The 20,714-nt window shown below is 37.1% G+C and overlaps 1 protein-coding gene across 4 annotated transcripts; it reads left to right on the top strand.

Annotated features, from left to right (window-relative positions):
- Positions 1–2,791: 2,791 nt before the first annotated feature.
- On the top strand, positions 2,792–20,061 carry fbxo11b (F-box protein 11b). Of its 4 annotated transcripts, none has more exons than XM_028475367.1 (22): positions 2,792–3,137; positions 6,341–6,507; positions 7,683–7,743; positions 8,001–8,142; positions 8,245–8,374; positions 9,530–9,613; positions 9,699–9,831; positions 9,919–10,025; positions 11,503–11,614; positions 12,595–12,701; positions 12,790–12,927; positions 13,011–13,228; positions 13,313–13,493; positions 13,635–13,757; positions 14,479–14,564; positions 14,646–14,722; positions 15,808–15,951; positions 16,014–16,124; positions 17,095–17,202; positions 17,264–17,372; positions 18,327–18,425; positions 19,395–20,061. In XM_028475367.1, the coding sequence occupies exons 1-22, from the start codon at positions 3,050–3,052 to the stop codon at positions 19,522–19,524; spliced, it is 2,655 nt and encodes an 884-aa protein (XP_028331168.1). In that variant the 5' UTR covers positions 2,792–3,049; the 3' UTR covers positions 19,525–20,061. The 4 variants fall into 4 exon arrangements, with proteins under 4 accessions (XP_028331168.1, XP_028331166.1, XP_028331165.1 ...); XM_028475365.1 differs by having other exon boundaries at positions 7,998–8,142; XM_028475364.1 differs by having other exon boundaries at positions 7,683–7,764.
- The last annotated feature ends 653 nt before the right edge of the window (positions 20,062–20,714 follow it).

Below are 20,714 nucleotides of genomic sequence, written 5' to 3'. Positions count from 1 at the left end.
TAGTGAACAATACATGCAAGGTCACAACTTTCAACAAGCACGCACACACACACACACACACACACACACACACACACACACACACACACACACACACACACACACACACACACACACACACACACACACACACACACACACACACACACACACACACACACACACACACACACACACACACACACACACCTTGTTGATGCAAAATTATTTAAAATAAAGTTAAGGGATGGGTTAGTTTATTTGAAATGTTCTGCTTTAACCTAAAATTGACCCACTTTTTCATTTTTAAAAAAAAAAGACAATTAAATAACTATATTATATTGTATTACCCCGCGACCCTGAAATAGGACAAAGCGGGTCTGAAAATGGATGGATATCTTTCATAACTTATATCGTTTGGTCTCAAAAAAAAAAAAAAAAAAAAACATAAGTTAACCTGTTTCAGTATTTTAAAACTATTGGTAATTTTCTTGCTTTAAATTTAAAAAAAGTGATTGTTTTTTGGGTTTTTTTTTAATTTAACTACATTATTTACACCTGCTTTGACTAATGTCATTCAGACAAGTCAGTTTATTTGACTTGTCTGAATGAATTACCCTTTAGCTTAAGGAATAGGAATTTGTAAATAATAATCATACAAAAGAGAGACTCAACTGTATTATTATTATTATTATTATTATTATTATTATTATTATCATTATTATCAACTTTTTGGGGTATTTGAACACACACAAACTACAATTATTCATACTTTTTAATAAAACAAGTAATTCTAAAAACAATGTAGTTGTAAGTTGTTTGTTGTGTTTTGCCCAGTTTATTAAAACTATTAAATCTATAAAAGCTAAACAGCGCGCTCTAATGGCCTTATGGATTAACAGCAAGTATCAACCGCCAAAAAAAAAAAAAAAAAGAAAAAACATTTTTAATAAAGTTGTATTCATTAAAAAAAAAATAAAAATACATTAATGAAATCTATTGAGGCAGAAAATTCCAATGAAGACACTGTTTTCCATAGCAAGTAAGATAATATGAGTTGAAGCAAAAGTTAGCATTTGGATGACCGAAAGGTTAAAAATAATAATAATAGAAAGCACTGTAGGTTCTTCATTCCATCTGCTGCATTAAGGCTGTATTTCACCCACAGGAAACATGATGGCACTCTGCAATAACCGTGACATCGCCATAATGATTAATGTTTCACATATGATGTACATTAGACATATGCACAGTATGTATGTTCTGGCATTGCTTTGCTTTTCTGCTGATCTGTTTTGCGCCATTTCAACTAGTGATAGGCCGATACATCGGCCGGCCGATATTATTGGCTGATTTTTGCTTTTTTCTCCCGTGTTTCGCATCGGCCGATGCAGGCTGCTGCGTTCACCGATCCGCGTTATTTACAGAGAGCAGAAATATTTTTTACTTGTTCTACGTCACCTGTTTTTAATATTTTTTTTTTTTTTTTTTTTTTTTTACTTGTCGTTCTACCTCACCTTTGTTAATTTCAATAAATGTTCTTTTTAAAAAATTGAGACTTGTACCATTTGTTATCGTCGTGTAATTTTTATGAATGAGGGAGCAAAAAGTGGAATCGGCTCAAGAAAATCGGCAGTCCGTATCGGTCATCGGCTAAGGCTGGCGGGGGACAAAAAATAAAATAAATCAGTATTGGCATCGACCCAAACTATATGAACTATGTTTGAAAACTGAGCAGTAAGCCTTTAGGGTATTTACTCTACTACACATCTAAAGATAGGCTGTAATAGAGTAGCTGGTAAATATTTTTAAAAAAAATTAAAAAATCTTTATTACTATGATATTAAGGTTATGTTATAGCTACATTATAAAATGGTTATGTTTAGGGCAAAAGCTCAAGTTAGGGCTAATTGTTATGAAATTGACCTATTTTGGAGGAATTTTATTGGCTGTGACAAAAGGAACTCTTTCTGAAAGTTTTAAACTAAATGGATTAACCGTTATATATTGATCACCATCAGATGTTCTCCAATATAAATGAAAATCTAAATGCTTGCTCATTTTTCATGCATTTAGATTACATGCTTCAAACTTATGGCCAGGGGGCCAAATCTGGCACTTAGAGCACCAAATTCAGCCCGCTGGAAAAAGGAAAACTGATGAAGTAAAACATGAAAACGTTTTCTAAATTACCAATTAATTCAGTTGTAGTCATCTCAGCCCCTCCAAATACAAACATTTAATTCAAATCCACAACATTTGCTCTCAAATGTTCCAAAATCTGGCAAAAAAATAAATTAATTAAAATGATTCCATGAAATTTCCCCCAAATCAGGGAAATTTAAGTGAGATCCTGCAGGGACTGATGTCGTCACATACTATATCATTTATACGTGGAAGTGCAAACTAGGGTACATTAATGATGAATTTGCTTTTTCCCCCAACTAAAATCTGTTGCCCACAAACTGGTCCGTATTTGGCCCCTGAACTAAAAAAAAAAAAAAAAAAAAAAAAAAAAAATAGTTTTAAAGCGTGCAGGTGGGATTCTAGACGCTGGGGAAACAAGTCTGAGTTAATTATTTTTAACTATGCATTTGCAATGGGTTCCCAGTACAACCTTTAGGTGTTAAGGGGACATGTCGGTGTGTTCATACTTTGATCAATTCACCGCTTGACCGATCCCGAACCCCAACAGAAAGGTTTGTCAAAGCAAATGTAACAAAGCTGTTGATTGGCTGCCCGACGATGGGCTTGTGAAAGACTATCTGTGAATGGTAAATGTAACCCTGCTCTTTTTTTTTCTCGCGATTGTTTCCCGTGTGGGTTAATGGCTCCTCCTGCTTCGGAGTGAGACGGAGCTGGCACCGATCACTGAGACGGGGGGAAGGCACTCACAGCACGGAGGAAAAACACAGCAATCACACCCCAAAACACAAGTGGCTTTCCTACCGCTGCTGTCCGGGTGCATCTGGGAAGACAGACAGTACGGGTGGCGGCTCGGTTTCGGGGCTAAATTTAGCAGCGGGTGGTCGAGGATAGCAGGCTATTTTTCTAACAACCAGCTCCCCAGATGAACTCCGTCCGAGCCACGAACCGGAGACCGAGGCGGGTGTCGAGGCCGCGCCCGGTACAGCCAGAACGAAACAACGGGGAGAGAGGTAAGGAGGGCTGAGACCAGCTACTAGTTATAAATTACGTCTGAATTAGGTGTTAGCCGTCTTAACGCAACCCTTACCCTGTCTTTGACGTGCCAGTGGGTGCTCCGGAAGCCGGTGGTGCTCCGCAGGAAAACCCCAGGCTTCTGTGTCTCGGGCCAGGCCGCGCTTTGTTTGGCTTGAGTGATCGGGGCTAGGCTAACCCTGCTAGTTTAGCTTGTCAGGCTAGGCAGAGGTGGGGGGTTGTCTTCTGCTAAATGCGTAATATGGCTACACGATCAGCAGTCGGAGCTCCTTTTAAACTAAAAACAGTGCGTCTTGTCTCTCCAGCTACTTACTTCTTTTATGCATTGCTGCTGTCATTGCCGTGGGTCGGGGTGTTAACTTGCGCTGCCATTTTTGGGGTGTAACGTTAACAAAAACATTAGCAACCAACGAGCTAGCTGCCCCTGCTCCGTGAGGCCACACACAGATCAGCTGCCATTGATGATACGGCGTAAATTCTAAGGGACGCAACCTAGTCCATTTTGGGCTTTTATGGCTGCAGATTTACCACCACTTGCAGCTTTTATTCTCTCTCTTGTTCCTCCAGCCCCCAGCAAAGGGTTGTTTACACCGCGGATTTACCAGCTACGCACTTCAGTTCTTTAGCCTTTAGCTGCATATCTGATAGACACCATCGCCGGTTCCTGTTTTAATTGCACTGTCAAAGAACAGAGCATGAATTAGCACACATGATACCAATCAAAGACAATTGCACACCGGATGAGAGCGGCTGGGGAAACATGTGCTGCAGAGGCTGCATCTGTCAGTATCAATCACAAACCTTTGTCTGCCTGCACCAAGCCGGCTGATAGCCTGCATAGTTGTCATACTGCTAAATGGAAAAAGGGAGCCTAATGCCCCCCTTTTCTAATAAATACAAGTACAAGCTCCTGGCCAAGTAATCTATAAAAGAAGTGGAACCATTTTCTGCAGGCTTTAGACACATCAATGTGTCTTCATTTGTCCCTGTAATTCATCCACTGTGCTATCAACGCCAGTCTGTCAATGGACCTAAATGGGCAAGCAGGATCTTTGTGAAACACTACTTACACCAGTTCTGCAAAATACCCACTGATCATCACATTATTAATGATTGCAGACATGTATTTGCTGTACTCTGCTCCAAGAGATGTTTTAGTTGCTGTACATTAAAGCTATAGCTTGCTTTAGGACAAGAAGTCCAGGAAAAGGTGAAAGGATGATTAGGATGCCCCCGCCCACCCTCTCCCCCCCCACCCCCAGTTCCCATCATGTTCTGTTGGTTTACCTCAAGGTCGTCCCAGGACATCCCGATGAGGATTCATCCTTTCTAATTGGGAAGGATAGAGACAGGTTGTCATTGTTTATTTCATGTTTCGAGGCATTCAAGATAAAGAAGTTATTGGCACTCTTTTTAGTGGTTTAGATGTTACTGCTGCAGCTACGGTTAACGAACACATCATGTAAACGTACATAGATAGCTTTTTATTGTCATTGTACGCAGTCATACAACACAATTTAATAGATAGAATAAATAGAATATAAATAAAATCTTAATAAATGAAGCCAAGGCAAATTTATTTGGATAGCGCATTTCATACACGAGGCAATTCAATGTGCATTACATGAATAAAAAAGTGCAACAGAAAACATTTAACAGTTTAAAAATCAATAAGAATATTAAATTCAGCAGTAAAAACTTTCAATCAACAATAATATGATTAAAAAATCTCCCTCCAAGTGTAATGTAATATTTTGTTTGTTTTTTTCTTAGTGTATGTTGAGTTTGTGGGAAGAAGCTGTTTCTGAGTCTCTTAGTCCTGGTTTGGGTTTATCTGTAGCTCCTGCCAGAGGGCATTGGGTCAAACAGGTGGAAGGCAGGATGGGACGGGTGGGGACAACCCCATGATGTTGTCTGCACTTTTTTTTTACCACCCTCTGAAGCCTCTGGTGCTCTGCTACAGTGCAGAGGGTGAACCACCAGCCTCCTGAAGTCTAGGATGATCTCCTTGGTCTTTGTTGTGTTTAAAATTCATGTCAAATAGAATCATATAAAGTGTGTGCAAGAGATTTTATTTGGATTTTTCATTTAACTACTAAGGCTGTTTTGGAAACTGCATACTTAATGTACTACTCATACTAAGTCTGATGATGTCAAAATGAGTATGTAGTGCATTCACCAAGATTGCGTATGCAAGAAATACCCGGATGTATACTATATGGGGACATCTTTAAGTATGTGCGGGAGGCACACTAGTCATACTCAACCGTCCCATGATGCTTTGCAAGCAGAATGTAAAATTGTCCTTTAAACTTTAAGCTAAAAGTCAAACATCCACTTTTCAAAACAAGAGCATCTCTTCTTGTTTTCGTTTTTTTTTTTTTTTTTTTTACACTTTTGTAAATCAGAATCAGTTTTTGGACACTACAAAGAATTTCATTTGGTGGATGATGTGAAAAAAACAAAAAAAAACCAGAGACAGTATAATAATAATGAATATAAAGGTTGATTATAAATATGAGCATATATACAAATAGGGCGCTTGTTTTGAAGTTAACCGGAAGTTTTGTCAGTAGTACAATTGAATTTCTCCGAAATGTCGGCATGAAATGTGTAGACGTGAGTTTTATGGATGTTCATATTCTACTTGATCACTTTCTTGCTTAAAATGTTTTCTGAACTTTCAAAGGTGGAGAATAAACAGAGACATTTAGCCTCAGTGTGCTTCAAGTTTTTGTTGTTGTAGTTTCGAAATCCATCTTGGGAAACTTGGAAGTATACTTCAGTGGGAACGGTAATCATCCTAACCATAGTTGTAGTAAACAGTATATATTTGTAGTGCATAGCACGTAGTATGCCATTTCGAACACAGTCATACTCAACCGCCCCATGATGTATTGCGAGCGGAACGTAAAATGGTCCTGGGACCGGCTTTAAGCTAAAAGTCATTCAGTGGGAATGGTCATCATCCTAATCATACTTATAGTCTATAATAGACAGTATATACTCATTGAGTTTGTAGTGTATAGTATGGAGTGTGACATTTTGAACACAGCCCAAGACTGTCTCCCTATGATCAGTTGGCTGTACATTATTCTAAAACAAAAAATCTTTAAACTCCAAATAGCCTTTGAAACAACCGTATTATCATTTGTTCTGTGTCTACTTTCCTTCCCAACAGATGAGGAGGCTCCTGCAGCAGCCGCAGCAGAAATGGCTATTGAGGAATCTGGTCCAGGAGCTCAGAACAGTCCCTATCAGCTTCGCCGAAAGACCCTGCTCCCCAAGAGAACCGCCGCTGCCTCCGCCACTGCCACCGCCGCCTGTCCCAGCAAGGGTCCAATGGAGGTAAGATCCAGCCACTCTTTACAGGTGCTCGCTTGTCATTCAGAGTAAAAAGTTGTGGAATATGATATATTTGTAAAGGAGGTATGGTTAATGTAAAAAAAAACAATTATTGCATGGTTTCAGTGTGAGCATTATATTGTATTTAGGCCTGGGCAATATATCAAGAGCCAAGATACATAGTGATTTCTATTTTGGCGATTTAGAAAATTACAATATTGCCTATTATGTTTTTATTTTATAGCTTTTTTTTATTTTTAATCAAATTACTCATACGCTACTTCTCAGAACAGCATGAAAAGCTCAATGCATCCTAACCCTGATCTACCACAAAACAAGCCACACTGTAGAACTCACTCACAGGTGCTTTCCCTTATAGGAGAAAAAGCCCAAAGTCGCACAAATCTTCTGTTAATAAATGTACCTATTTTGCATCAGCAAATTTAACCTAAAATTGTCTTTCTGGTAAGACTTTAGTAAGTGAAAAATATTGAGTTTTATATCGTATATTGTCATTTTGAGCAAAACTATCGAGATATAAATTAATATATAGATTAATTTTAGTCTTTTTTGCCCAGCCCTAATTGCATTAATTCTTTATTCACATTATAGTTTACAAAATGTTAATAAATGGAGACTTTGTTAATGTTTAAGTTAGGAAATCTAGTAAAAATTAAAGGGCTAGGATTAGATAAGATAAACTTCTTCCTCCTGCTTTTCATTCATGTAAACTGTTTTGCTGTCATTTCTTTATTAATCCATTTTATTTTAAATTGTCATTTACAAGAATAAATAATACAAAGTTTATAATTATATGTGACTCAGCAGTTGAATGCTTCGGTAACGCTTTACTTGAAGTTTTATACATAAGGCTGATTACGCTGTCATTAGCAGGAATAAGGTGTCATGTAGGCTGTCATTAGGTGTCGTTTGCTAAATTATGACACCTTTGGTGCTATGTTGGCATTTTTTGGGTTATGTGGAGGGATCTAGTGGGGTTAGGGTTACAAACAACACTTAATGACAGCCTTCATGACACCTTAGTCATGCTAATAGGTGTCATGTCATAACAGTGACAGCGTAATTTCAGCCTTTATGTATAAAACTTAAAGTGTTACTAATGCTTCTGACTTTAACTCTGCCATGACGTTTTTTTTTCCTACTATGTATTTCCACAGGGAGCCTCCACGTCGTCCACAGAGGCCTTTGGCCATCGGGCCAAGCGGGCACGAGTGTCCGGTAAGAGCCTCGACCTGCCAGGTGTGTGTTAAACCTCTGCAGCCAGGCAGTTAGATTGCTTGGTTTTTCATAGCAGAGCATGTTGCTTTCTTTATTCTCCTCTTTGCTGCCAAATCAGACTTAGTTTTCTTGTTTTTGGAAATCCATTTAAATGCATGTCTACATACTATATAATAATACCTGAAGTATAGGGATTCCTAACTTATCTTGTACCATATGTGTGTGTATATATGTTGTTGTTTGTGTATTTTTAGCAGCCCCAGCAGAGCAATATCTACAACAGAAGCTCCCCGATGAGGTTGTTTTGAAAATTTTCTCCTACTTACTGGAGCAGGATCTTTGTCAGGCCGCTTGTGTGTGTAAGAGATTCAGCCAACTGGCAAACGATCCCATCCTATGGTCAGTGTCAGCTCAACAGATTTACGTTTTTTTTTTTTTAAATATCACAGCCTCTTCAACAGAAATGGTTATAGTTGTTTTTGTTTGTTTTTTTTCTACTAGGAAGCGGCTATACATGGAGGTGTTTGAGTACACGCGTCCCATGATGCACCCAGAGCCAGGCAGGTTCTACCAGGTCATCCCCGAAGAACACGAACACCCAAACCCGTGGAAGGAGAGCTTCCAGCAGTTGGTAAGTCAGTCTCACTGATCGTTTCATGTTCATAGCAGTACATCTGTGTCCGCGTAGATATTTATGTCTCATTCTCTTCTCGTGATTAATTTCTGGCCACCCCAGAGACATTTTTTACTTCCTCTAGAACTAGTTTTTGATCATATTTGTTATAGTGTGTTACCAATACAGAATTGCCAGGATTAGTGCACAAAGTGACATATTTTTATACTGGATTTATATTTGAGAAAATTTAAGTATAGAAAACAGTTGTTTGATATGTATTGTGTGTGATGTGTTGATTTGCAAAATAATATTTTTTACACAATGTTAAGTATAATTTTAGTCCGTAAAGTGTTTTTTTTTTTCAGGCGACCCCACATGGGGTCACGACCCCAAGGTTGAAAAACGCTGTGGTTAAGTGGTTTTTCTTATGAAGAAAAGATTTTTCTCTAGACAAAATAGTGGCAGCTAACTTTTTTTTTGGGGAGGGAATCCTGCATTTAACCTATTTTTTAGTGCACATTTGTTTTTGTGCTTATTTGTGTCATTTTAAATTTTGAATAGTAAAAAAAAAATAAGAGCATAATTAGTTCAGTACTGACATGACAGTGATTTCTGAACAGTTAGCGAGCAGTAAGAGTTTAAAGTCTTTGTTTCAGGCAGTTAGATCTAATCTGAAGCGTAGATATTTTGTATTTTGTTTAGATAGTGTAAATATGATTCCATAAGTGATGACGTACAATAAATGTGAAAACACTTCAAACTAAATATTTGTTTTGTCTGTTTCCTACAATGTTCTGCAGTTGAGTTTACCACAGAGCTTTAAACTGAACCGCCTGTTTTTGTTTTGTGTCACGTATAATAGCATGTTGCTGTTAGTTTTTTTGCTAACGTTTTTAAATATGCATTTGTTAGTTTGTAGCAGATTGATTAAAATGGTTACTGATTCCTATTGTTACCCATTAGATGCCATTGAGGAGTTGTTATTGTTTTGGAAAGATGGTAATGCTTAATAATGTGATCATCACCATGATGATCTTGGATTGTGTACTGAATCAAAATTATGTAATGTTAATATTTTTGGCTCTGCTGAAGTTTTTTGTTGACATTTTCTGTCACATCATCTATATATGGCAACAACATATAGTGACCATGGTGTATTCTGTGTTCCAGTACAAAGGTGCACATGTAAAGCCAGGCTTCGCTGAGCATTTTTACAGTAACCCTGGGAGATACAAAGGCAGAGAGAATATGCTGGTAAGGAGACATTATTTTTTGTGTATTAGTATTAAAATAGTTTTCAGCTTCTAAGTATTTTGCCGTTTGTTTCTGTCTCCATCAGTATTACGACACCATCGAGGATGCACTGGGTGGCGTACAGGAAGCTCATTTCGATGGTCTTATTTTTGTTCACTCCGGCATCTACACAGACGAGTGGATTTACATAGAATCCCCCATCACCATGATCGGAGCAGGTCAGCAGCTTGTTTCCTCTCAGAAAGGCTGTGATCACAATTATAAAAGTGTTTAACGCACAGTCACTGGTTTTTTTTCTCCCTCAGCTCCCGGTAAAGTTGCTGACAAGGTGGTGATAGAGAATACCCGAGATTCAACGTTTGTTTTCATGGAGGGCTCGGAGGATTTATATGTGGGATACATGACTATCAAGGTGAGACGTGGAAAAGCAAAACAAAATAACACCATTCTTTGTGTCAAAAACCACACATTTATAGTTAGGAGAATGTTATTACTATAGTGACAAGGTTTTAGTATCTACATATAAAGCAGGTGTAGGCAACTTTTATCACAGCAAGGCCACAAAAACATGTTTGTTTGATCCGCGGGTCACATGATCAACATTCATGTCAGCATTTAGAATAATGAGCGATCTGAGCACTAATACAGGAAAGAACAAAGAGTTTTTATAGTACTGTTGTGTGTTTTTCTGTCATTCTGTGTTTGTTGTCTTATGCATTTATGTTGTCCTTTTGTGTGCATTTTTCCTGAAAAACATGTTTTTTTGGAGTCATATTGTATATTTATGTTGTCATTTTGTGTTTTTTTTTTTTAATCATTTTTGTGTATTTATGCTGTTATTTTTGCTTGTTTGTTAGTACTGTGGGTTTGCAGAGTCATTTTTCATGTTTTTCTTTCTACTTTTGCTGTCATTTCCTGTAATTTTATGTATTACTGTTGTCGTTTTGCTCATTTTTGGAGTAGTTTTGTGTGTTTTTGGAGTATTTTCTGTATTTTTCTCTTGTCTTTTACTGTATTTTCCTGCAAGGCTCACATACAAGAATGAGTTGGTTTCACTGTTGCTCAAAGATCTCTAAAACCAAATGGACTGGATGTTTAAAATGGTTTTGTAGGTTTGGAAATTTCAAAAGAAAATTATTATTTTGGATATAAATTGGTAAAGGATTTGTTGCCAAATGTCTCTGTGTCTATTTGTATATTACATACTGTACATAAATACAATAGTAGTTATTAAAGTAAAAGACTCGAAAATTTAAAAACCAGGGAAAGGGGTATACTGAGAGAAGAGAGTTTTAAGTAAGTCATGTCAGAGACATCTTATTTTACGGTGGTTCTTTTCTCATGTGTGTAAACGTGACTGTTAATGTGTGAAATGCCATTGAACTTTTCATGTAAAAAAGAAAAGAAAATTAAAAAGTGCAATCAAGGCTTTAGGAATTATTTTTATTTATTTATTTATTGCTGTAATGCTTTTTCTCAGTGGAGTTGATATTTTCCCTTCAGTCGCATTTAATGAGCAAATTGACTTGGTCAGGACATTAGTTGAACACTAAACTGTTTTGTTGGAAGTTGTCTTCTTGCAATCGATTGAAACTATTTTTCAACTTGACTTTCATTATTCTAAAAAGCCTCTTAAGCCATCTCCATAAATTTAGCAATTGTTTGTTATTATAATGTCACTTGATTATTGGACATTTACTGATAGATAGAACAAGTTTTCATTTAGGTTTATTACATTTCCTAATGGACTCATTGCATAGTAATAACATTAAAGGGCATGCTATGCTGCATTGCTGATAAAACCAGTCCAAATCTTGTTTTCTACAGTTTCAAATCTAGTGTTATACGTTTGGCAGTAGAAATTAAATTCATTTGCCTTCTCTTCCCAGTTTAATCCTGACGATAAGTCGGCGCAGCACCACAACGCCCACCACTGCCTCGAGATCACAGTCAACTGCAGTCCCAACATCGACCATTGCATCATCCGCTCCACATGCACAGGTAACACATGCTCCTTCACAAGCACAGGCCTGTTGAACATCTGAAGTTATTGAGTTAGCACTACGCAAGTTGTGCTAATTTGATGTGCTCATGTGTGAGACTAATTTGTTAATTGAATTTTAGAGCGAAAGACAAAGGTGCATGTTGTGTTTTAAATGCTGTGAGTGTTGCCGGGAAGGATTTTTTCATCAATTTGTTATCTTTCTTTGTTCACGCTGTCTAAAAGTCATAATGTTTTTGTCAAATAAAAAACTAAATGAAAAGTTTGCTGAAGGCTTAAATTAATCAGGATTTATTTAATCTAATCAGCTGCTAACGTGGAGGTAAGGGGTTAAGTTTGAGTTGAAAAAGTGAGAAATGATAATGGGGCCATCAGAAGTAATCTGAGTAAGAAGTAAATACATGTCAGTTGAATATTATATTTAAACATGCCAACGTTGCATTAACAGTTTATAAATGATTTTAGGCTTACAGGAGTATTTTTCAACCTTGGGGTCACCTGAAATGTCTAGTAATAATAAGGTAAAATAACAGTTTTTTTTTTTTTTTTTTTAAACTTCATTTATTGATTTATTGTATTTATCTATTTTTCACAATTATAAAAACAATACATAATATCATAGAAATAGATATGCCGTGCAGGAAGAGGCAGCAAGCTCAAATAGCTTAAATAATTATTCTTTTTAAAAAATAAAACACCTCACATAATCTCAAAAAACTGTATTCCATACTTTCACTTTTTTCAAATATAAATCTAGTTTAAATAAATTGAGAATTTAAAAGAAATTTAGAGAAAAAAAGTCTCTGGAAATTTGTAATACAAAAATGGGGTCACGACGAGAAAAAGGTTGAGAACCACTGGCTTACAGTATATTTTATCAGCGTAAAAATGTGCACATAAACTCATAAACTGAATTTAAAGGTGGTGATTGTTTTGTGCTGATTGGCTGTAACCTTTTGTTGGTTTGTCTTGTGTTCAGTTGGTTCAGCTGTGTGTGTCAGTGGACAAGGAGCATGCCCCACCATCAAGCACTGCAACATCAGCGACTGTGAGAACGTTGGTCTGTACATTACAGATCATGCACAGGTAAAACAAGAAGAAAACGTGTCAACAAAGTGGGTTTTTTAGTTGAGTTTTTTTTCACTTACAAAGTTTTTCTTCTTTTGTCTTACAGGGCATTTATGAAGATAACGAAATTAGCAACAATGCATTAGCGGGAATTTGGGTGAAAAACCATGGTAACCCCATCATTAGACGTAACCACATCCACCATGGAAGAGATGTGGGCGTGTTCACGTTTGACCATGGAATGGTAATTGGCATAATTTTTTTTGTTTTAACGACAGCAAATCACACAGGATGAACTCTGGAGCCTTTTTTCTCTTTTTGTTTCAGGGTTACTTTGAGAATTGTAATATCCATAGAAATCGTATAGCAGGCTTCGAGGTGAAGGCGTACGCCAACCCCACAGTGGTGCGCTGCGAGATTCACCACGGCCAAACGGGCGGCATCTACGTTCACGAGAAGGGGCGTGGCCAGTTTATAGAGAACAAGATTTACGCCAATAACTTTGCTGGGGTGTGGATCACATCCAACAGTGACCCGACAATACGGTACAGACGCACACACACACGTCACACTTTGTGCGACGACTCAGACTTAGTTTGTTTCAATACGTTTGTTTTCTGTGAATTCAGGGCAAACGCAATATTCAACGGTAACCAAGGTGGAGTGTACATATTTGGAGACGGACGAGGTTTGATAGAAAGCAACGACATCTATGGCAACGCTTTGGCTGGAATCCAGATTCGAACCAACAGCTGCCCCATAGTACGGCACAACAAGATTCACGACGGACAACACGGAGGCATCTATGTGGTGAGAAAGCAGCCAGATTTGTCCTGTAAAGTATCACTTATTTCCACTAAGTTCTTTAAAAAAAAAAAAACACACAAACTTCTTGTTAAATTATTTTTTTCTCTACTTGTTCCATTTTTTTTTTTTTTTTTTTTTTTGTAGCACGAGAAAGGTCAGGGAGTGATCGAAGAGAACGAAGTTTACAGCAACACACTCGCAGGCGTGTGGGTGACCACGGGGAGCACGCCGGTTCTCCGCAAGAACCGCATCCACAGTGGGAAACAGGTGCAGAACTTTTGGGTTCAAAGAGAAATTAATGAGTAAAATTCAAACATGCTTCAACCAATATGTTAAGGTTTTCTTTTATTACTTACTTTTTTCAGGAAATTTACTTTTATCTCCTGACATGTTTCGACTATCAACTGCCAGTCTTCCTCGAAGGCATCTGCTGATCGCTTTGATGTGTCTTTGTTTTCTTTCTGGGCTAAGTTAACATTTTTACTCTTCCACACCTGGGACTTTCTTCTCCAGAGACCATTTGGTGAAAGGGGGCGTGGCCATCCTGACGGAACTATCAAGGTGGCCACTCCCAGAAAAAGTTCATAAGGACACATCAAGGCGACCAACAGATGCCTCTGAGGAAGACTGGCTGTTGACAGTCGAAACATGTCAGGAGATCAAAGAATACCATAACATGTCATTCAAAAAGACGAAAAATATATGAAATATTTATATTATATATATATATATATGTTTTCTCTAAATATTAAATATAATAATGTTGACGCCTTTAGTGCTGCGTCAGTGACTATTCATTTTATTATGGTTGCACATTTCTATCTCTCCAATCTTTTTTTAATCATCTATTTTCTTTTATTCTGGTAAAGAAAGTGACAAAGTTGGGTTGCAGATCCAAACTATCCTGTACAACTGAAAATGTTCATACATTTCTTAACAGTAGCATTTTAAAACCTAAATTTGTGTTTTTCCTCCCTCTGCCTTTCAGGTAGGAGTATATTTCTATGACAACGGTCATGGAGTGTTAGAAGACAACGACATCTACAATCACATGTACTCCGGTGTCCAAATAAGGTAACATTTGGGTACTTTAGCATTAGCTTTTTTTTCAGAACTTAGTTTTTAAAACATGTACCGCATGTTGAATCTTAACAGGACGGGGAGCAACCCAAAGATCCGGCGCAACAAGATTTGGGGAGGCCAGAACGGGGGGATCCTAGTCTACAACTCAGGTGTGTATGATGAACTACTGTCTGCGCAGAGCAGGGATGGGTTCAATTACAATTATGTCTTCAAAAGATCCATGTTCAATTACAACTAAATTACAATTATGGCGACCAACATTAGTTCCAATTACATTTACGATTACTATTTTTCCCTTTAAAGTCAATTATAATTGTTTTGAATTACAAAACTTAAAATCAGAATTACTGAGCCTGTAATAAATTATCCCATAAAATGTCTTAAATTAGCTGAAAAATACACTACATTATATTAACCTTTATCCAATTTTTCTTTAATTTCTTAGTTACCTTGTTAAGCTTCTTTATCCGTATAAATATTGGTATTAATAATTTGTGGTGTGGGTGTCTGAGCCTTTTTTGTGTCAGTATACCTCTTGGATTTTATTTAATTTATTTATGGTAAAATTATGCTCAAGAGAACTGACGGGGAGTAGGAAAACTTGATATGAAACATGTTTTAATAATTAACTACATAATGTAAGCTGTAAAACTGTAACACGGTTCCCCGGGTTTGTGTTTGAATTGTAAATGATATGAAAAATGTTATTTTGAACAAATGCAATAATACAAGAAACAATAATCAAAAGATTTAATACAGAATAATTACATATATTACTGCACACGCATATATTTTGTGTTCGAAAGGAAGTGGGTGGAATTTTAAACTTATTAGCCCCACCCCCTTTTTTACAGTAACAACTAATCAATTTTTAAGCATCCTATTTTCCAGCCATTGCTGCTGTTAATAAATTGTCATATCTTTATATGATTTTGATCAAATATACAAAAAAAAAACTTATTACACACTTTCAAAATTGTCACACAATGTAAAGATATGTTCTTTATATTTTCTTTCACATTTTTTGATATTTGTACACTCACTTACTTTACTTTAAATGACAGTTTATATGGAATTTCAATGCCAATTACAGTTATAAAGTCAATTATCTGAACTCAATTACAACTAAATTATGATTACAATAGATGTTTTAAAATTACAATTAAAGTTATAATTATGTCATAATTGTGATTAAACATGAATTACGCGATTATAATTGACTCCAACCCTGCAGGTCTCGGCTTCATCGAGGACAACGAGATCTTCGACAACGCCATGGCTGGAGTTTGGATCAAAACGGACAGCAACCCCACGCTGAGAAGAAATAAGATCCACGACGGCAGAGACGGAGGCATCTGCATCTTTAACGGAGGCAGAGGTATTTAGATGGCGATGGGTGGAGTGTTTGTGTATGAGTAGCTCACTGTGGGACGCCCTCAGGTCTTCTGGAGGAGAACGACATCTTCAGAAACGCTCAGGCCGGAGTGTTGATCAGCACCAACAGCCATCCCATACTACGCAAGAACCGCATTTTTGATGGTTTCGCAGCAGGTGAGTTCGTTAGGAAACAACTTGATGATGACATTCAGGGTTGGGGTCAATTATAATTCTAATCACGTAATTGATAATTAATTACAATTATGACATAATCATCTGTTGCTGTTGTAATTGTAATTGAGTTTAGATAATTGACTTTGTACAGTAATTGTTATTGCCATGGAAATTCTATTCAAAAATGTCATTTACAATTTAAATAAATGCAAACCTGTGGATCCATGTTACTGTTCATACGTAGTTAGCAATTATTAAAGTGTGTTTCATATCAACTTTTTCCACTGCCTGTCAGTTCTCTTGAGGATCATTTTACCATTTTAAAAATAAATACATCTAGGGGTATACTGACAGGAAAAATGCTCAGACCAAAAATAATAAAACCAATATTTTCATTGATTAGGAACTCTAACAAGGAAACCAAGAGATGAGAGATATTTTTTTAGGGATGTCCCCATACAACTTATTCACTTCGATACGATAACAGCACAAATCAAACATACTTTTATTACTTGTTTTGTAGTGTGGAATGTTAGAAAAGGCTTGATCAAGTGATGTTACTCAACCGGAGAACATTAGTCAACAACAGTAGGTATGAGAAAAACTGACCCGTTTATTATTAACCAATTGGTTACATACATTTTACCTTTCAACATAATATCTACAGTTTTCTACAATTTAATAAATATATATCTGAGATTTTAGATGCAGTCCGAGAAAATCTGATATTTGTTGTCTGGCTGATATTGGACGGTCACAGTTTTTTTTGCCTATTTATTAAAGGCTCAGTAATTTTGATTAATTAAATTAGAACTTTAGTAATTGAGAACATTATTGTAATTTATGTTCAGGGGGAAAATAATAATTGGAATTAGAAAGAATGCAAGTTGCTGTAATCGAACATGAATAATAAAGACATAATTGACCCCAACCCTGACTGACATCATTCTTCCGCATCTCCCCTCTGAAGGTATCGAGATTACCAACCATGCCACTGCGACGCTAGAAGGGAACCAGATCTTCAACAATCGCTTTGGGGGTTTGTTTCTGGCCTCGGGGGTCAACGTCACCATGAAAGGTAAGACTGTGCTTTTGTTTTAGGATTATTTCAGTCTGTGATGATGTGTTTGTGCCGTCAGACAATAAGATCCAGAATAACCAGGACGCCATCGAGAAGGCTGTGAGCAGAGGACAGTGTCTCTACAAGATCTCCAGCTACACTAGTTACCCCATGCACGACTTCTACAGGTAACCAGCAGCACATTCATCATACAGTAGCTCTGTGTTTAATCCTCCTTTTACAAGGTCAGGTTTAGATACATTCATGTGTTTCAGGTGGAAAGGCTTTTGATTGATTGTAGTTTGTAGGGATGTGAGGATATGTACTAAATCAGCTAAAAATCGATGCAGAAAGAGGGGATTAAAATGGATACAGCGCAGTATGTGCTTTCATACTCTGCTTAAACAATAGGGGGCGCTGTGACTGTTTTAGTTCTAAACCAGAAACATAAGCTGCATTAAAAAGTAAGTCACTTCTATTTTTTCTACTGCATTAATGATTTGAAAACATTTATTATATGTTTATTTTAAAAAATAACTTTGCATGGTGTTAAATGAAGAAATGTGCAGTTTATTTTAGTTTATGAATTCAAACACTTTGTAAGAAGGTTATAATAGGAAAAAGTTACTGGTAGTTTAAAAAATTCTTTTCAATTTAAATGAAATAATAGTCAGTGCATCATTACATCCCAATCTTTGATTTTTGAGTTTTGTGTTTTTAAATCAGGATTTGAATGGAATCATTGGTTGAGTTTATTTTAACACCCCTGGTTAGTTGTCATTATAATGTAGGTGATCACTGACTGTTCAGTGAAGTTTGTGCAAAAACATTTCACGATTAACTTTATCTGTTCGCTTTTAGCAACAACAAACATACTTTTTTTTCCTTCTAAATTGAATGAAACACCTTTTTTTAAATGTAATTAATTAACTTCAATACATTTGAACAAATGCTTACCTGATTAGATGGTTAATGTGAACCCAGATATGGAGGACAAGTTGGTTAATAAAAGACAGCCAATGGTTCCTTTGCAAAGGTTTTTTGTTACGATGCCCTTCAGCTGACACCTTTAATCTTTCTTTCACTTCCCTTTTACTGGATGACCTGTAATGTAATGTGATTGTGTTTTCTCTCCCCTGCAGATGTCACACCTGTAATACGACAGATAGGAACGCCATCTGTGTCAACTGCATTAAAAAATGCCACCAAGGACACGATGTAGAGTTTATACGGCACGATCGGTACAGTTGACTTTCTTATCGTTTAAAAATGTGTTTTTCAGCTGCCTTCATTCTTACAGAGATTATACGGTGAGGGAACATTTTAGTCTAGGTCAACAGTTCCCAACCTTTTTCTTTGTTGTGACGTCATATTTAAATGGATTCTTCTGAAAAATCTTTTTTTTTTTTTTTTTTTTTGGACCCCAGAGCTTTTTGGGGCCCATCCATAAAGTCAGCAAATGATGGTCCATTGTTCAATAAATCTGTGATAACCACATTTATTAATTTATCTGAATAATATCCATTGTTATCCAGGAAGTTTACTATTATTTGTGTCATAGTATTTGGTCATCTTAAAGATGTAAATCCTTAAAAGTGACCAAAAACTGGTGAAAAAGGCGGTGAATGGGATTTTAAAACCCACAGAAATGACACAAAACAAAGAGAAGTGGTAAAAAGGGTTCAAAGTGTCAATATTGGAGTAATTAGTTTAAACTGGTAAGTTATGGGCATGACAAATTGTGAATGTGGTTAAATTGGAAAAATAAGTGAGAAATATAGTGAAAATTTGTTAAGTGACCATAATGGGTCAACATATGCGACATTAGGTGGAAAAAGTGGTGAAAATGCATTGAAATTTAATGGAGAAGTGGCAGGAATTAGTAATATAGCAAAAATGCATTAAAAGTAGCAAAAATGTGGCAAGAAAAGGGGGTGAAAATATGTTAAAATATGGTTTGGTGTAGTTGCAGAAAAAGGGTAAAAAGTGGTGGAAATGTCTTGAAAGTGGAAAAAAATTGCAGAAAAATGCATTAAAATTTGATGGAAAAGTGGCAGAATTGGGAGTAATGTAGCAAAAATGTGTTAAAACCCTGGTCTAGGTCCATGTTGACATGATGCAACAGTTTACATATCTGAAAACTGTTTAAACCTAAAAAAAAACTGATGATAAATCTTAATGTGTTTAATTTTTTTTATAAATCATTCCAGGTTTTTTTGTGACTGCGGAGCGGGGACATTGTCCAACCCGTGCACGTTGGCCGGGGAACCCACGCATGACACGGACACTCTGTACGACTCGGCGCCACCAATCGAGTCCAACACGCTGCAACATAACTGATCCCGAGCAACCGAACGCATCACGTTGTCGGCACACAGTTACACACACACATACGAAAACACACACGCGCGCGCTTATATATACACACACACACACAACATCGGCCTGCAGCCACGAGGAGGGAAACCCCCGGAGAGACTCTGTTAAGCGGCGCTCTCAGTGGGACGGAGGAGCTGCAGTGGAGGCAGATTCCACTCGAGGGAGCAGTGGAACCTCTAAATGGATACAAGACTCTGCAGGAGCTATTTTTTTTTGCAGTCTGGGAGACGCAGGAGATCAGAAAACAAACGAGAGGCAGAAGGCAGGATGTCGACAATGCTGCTGCTTTTTCTTCTTCTTTTGTTTTTTTCCCTCAAGAACTGCCGTCAAACACTTCCTGCTTCCTCACTTCCTGTGGCTGCACCGGCTGTCGTTACCCGGCAACAAATGGACACATGTTGCTGTAAAAAAAAGTGTGTGGGTTTTATTTTTTTGTGTAAAGGACAAATGGAAAGTGTGTGTGTGATGGAGCACTTGAGCTTTTTTTTTTTTTTTTTTTTAATGGAAAAAAAAGTTCTGATTATTGATTTTATTTCAATGCTTTATCATGTAGTTTTGTATTTTTAAGCAAAAAAAAGCTGACTGTATTTGAATGTGTTTTATTTTATTATATATTATTATTATAATTATTATTTTTCTTCGGTTAGCGTCCCCCCCTAACTCCCCTCCCTATTCCTCCTCCTCCTCCCCCCTATTGGAAGGCTGCAGAAACTCAGACGTCTCAGTGGTGAACTTCTTTCTATGAAAGAGAATCTGATTTTAAACACTACAAAAACCCTCCTCGGTCATTCACGCATGTGGAGCCTCTTCACGGTTGTATAAAGGTGTGTGTGTGTGTGTGTGTCCTGTACAGTACAAGTTTGTGTGTGTGCGTGTGTTTACATGTTTCTACGTTGATGCAGTCAGTGTCGTGTGGGGCGGGGTTTTTTTTTTTTTTTTTTTTTAGCTGGGACTGATGAGTTTCTCTGCATGGCCTTCCCCCTTCCCCCACCCTCCCCTCCCCCCTGTGTATTGTGGTGACTGTGGCTCCTCATGCAGCCTGAATCGTATGCATGTACCATAACATCTAGACTTAATATATTGTGAAGTATTCAATAACCATTATGTAGATGCTAGTTGGAATTCAAAAAGGGGCTATACTTTCTTAGAAA

Source organism: Gouania willdenowi, chromosome 19 (genome assembly GCF_900634775.1).
Source record: "Gouania willdenowi chromosome 19, fGouWil2.1, whole genome shotgun sequence".
NCBI classification, from domain to species: Eukaryota; Metazoa; Chordata; class Actinopteri; order Blenniiformes; family Gobiesocidae; genus Gouania; species Gouania willdenowi.
The sequence above is the reverse complement of the archived record's forward strand: the minus strand, read 5'-3'. Positions and strand labels throughout refer to the sequence as shown.

Excerpts from the sequence above, each read along its gene's own strand:
- fbxo11b (XM_028475363.1), top strand. The coding sequence starts at position 3,050 with ATGAACTCCGTCCGAGCCACGAACCGGAGACCGAGGCGGGTGTCGAGG. Across the intron at positions 15,952-16,013 it reads CATCTTTAACGGAGGCAGAG|GTCTTCTGGAGGAGAACGAC; the intron begins GTATTTAGATGG and ends GGACGCCCTCAG. Across the intron at positions 16,125-17,094 it reads TTTTGATGGTTTCGCAGCAG|GTATCGAGATTACCAACCAT; the intron begins GTGAGTTCGTTA and ends TCCCCTCTGAAG.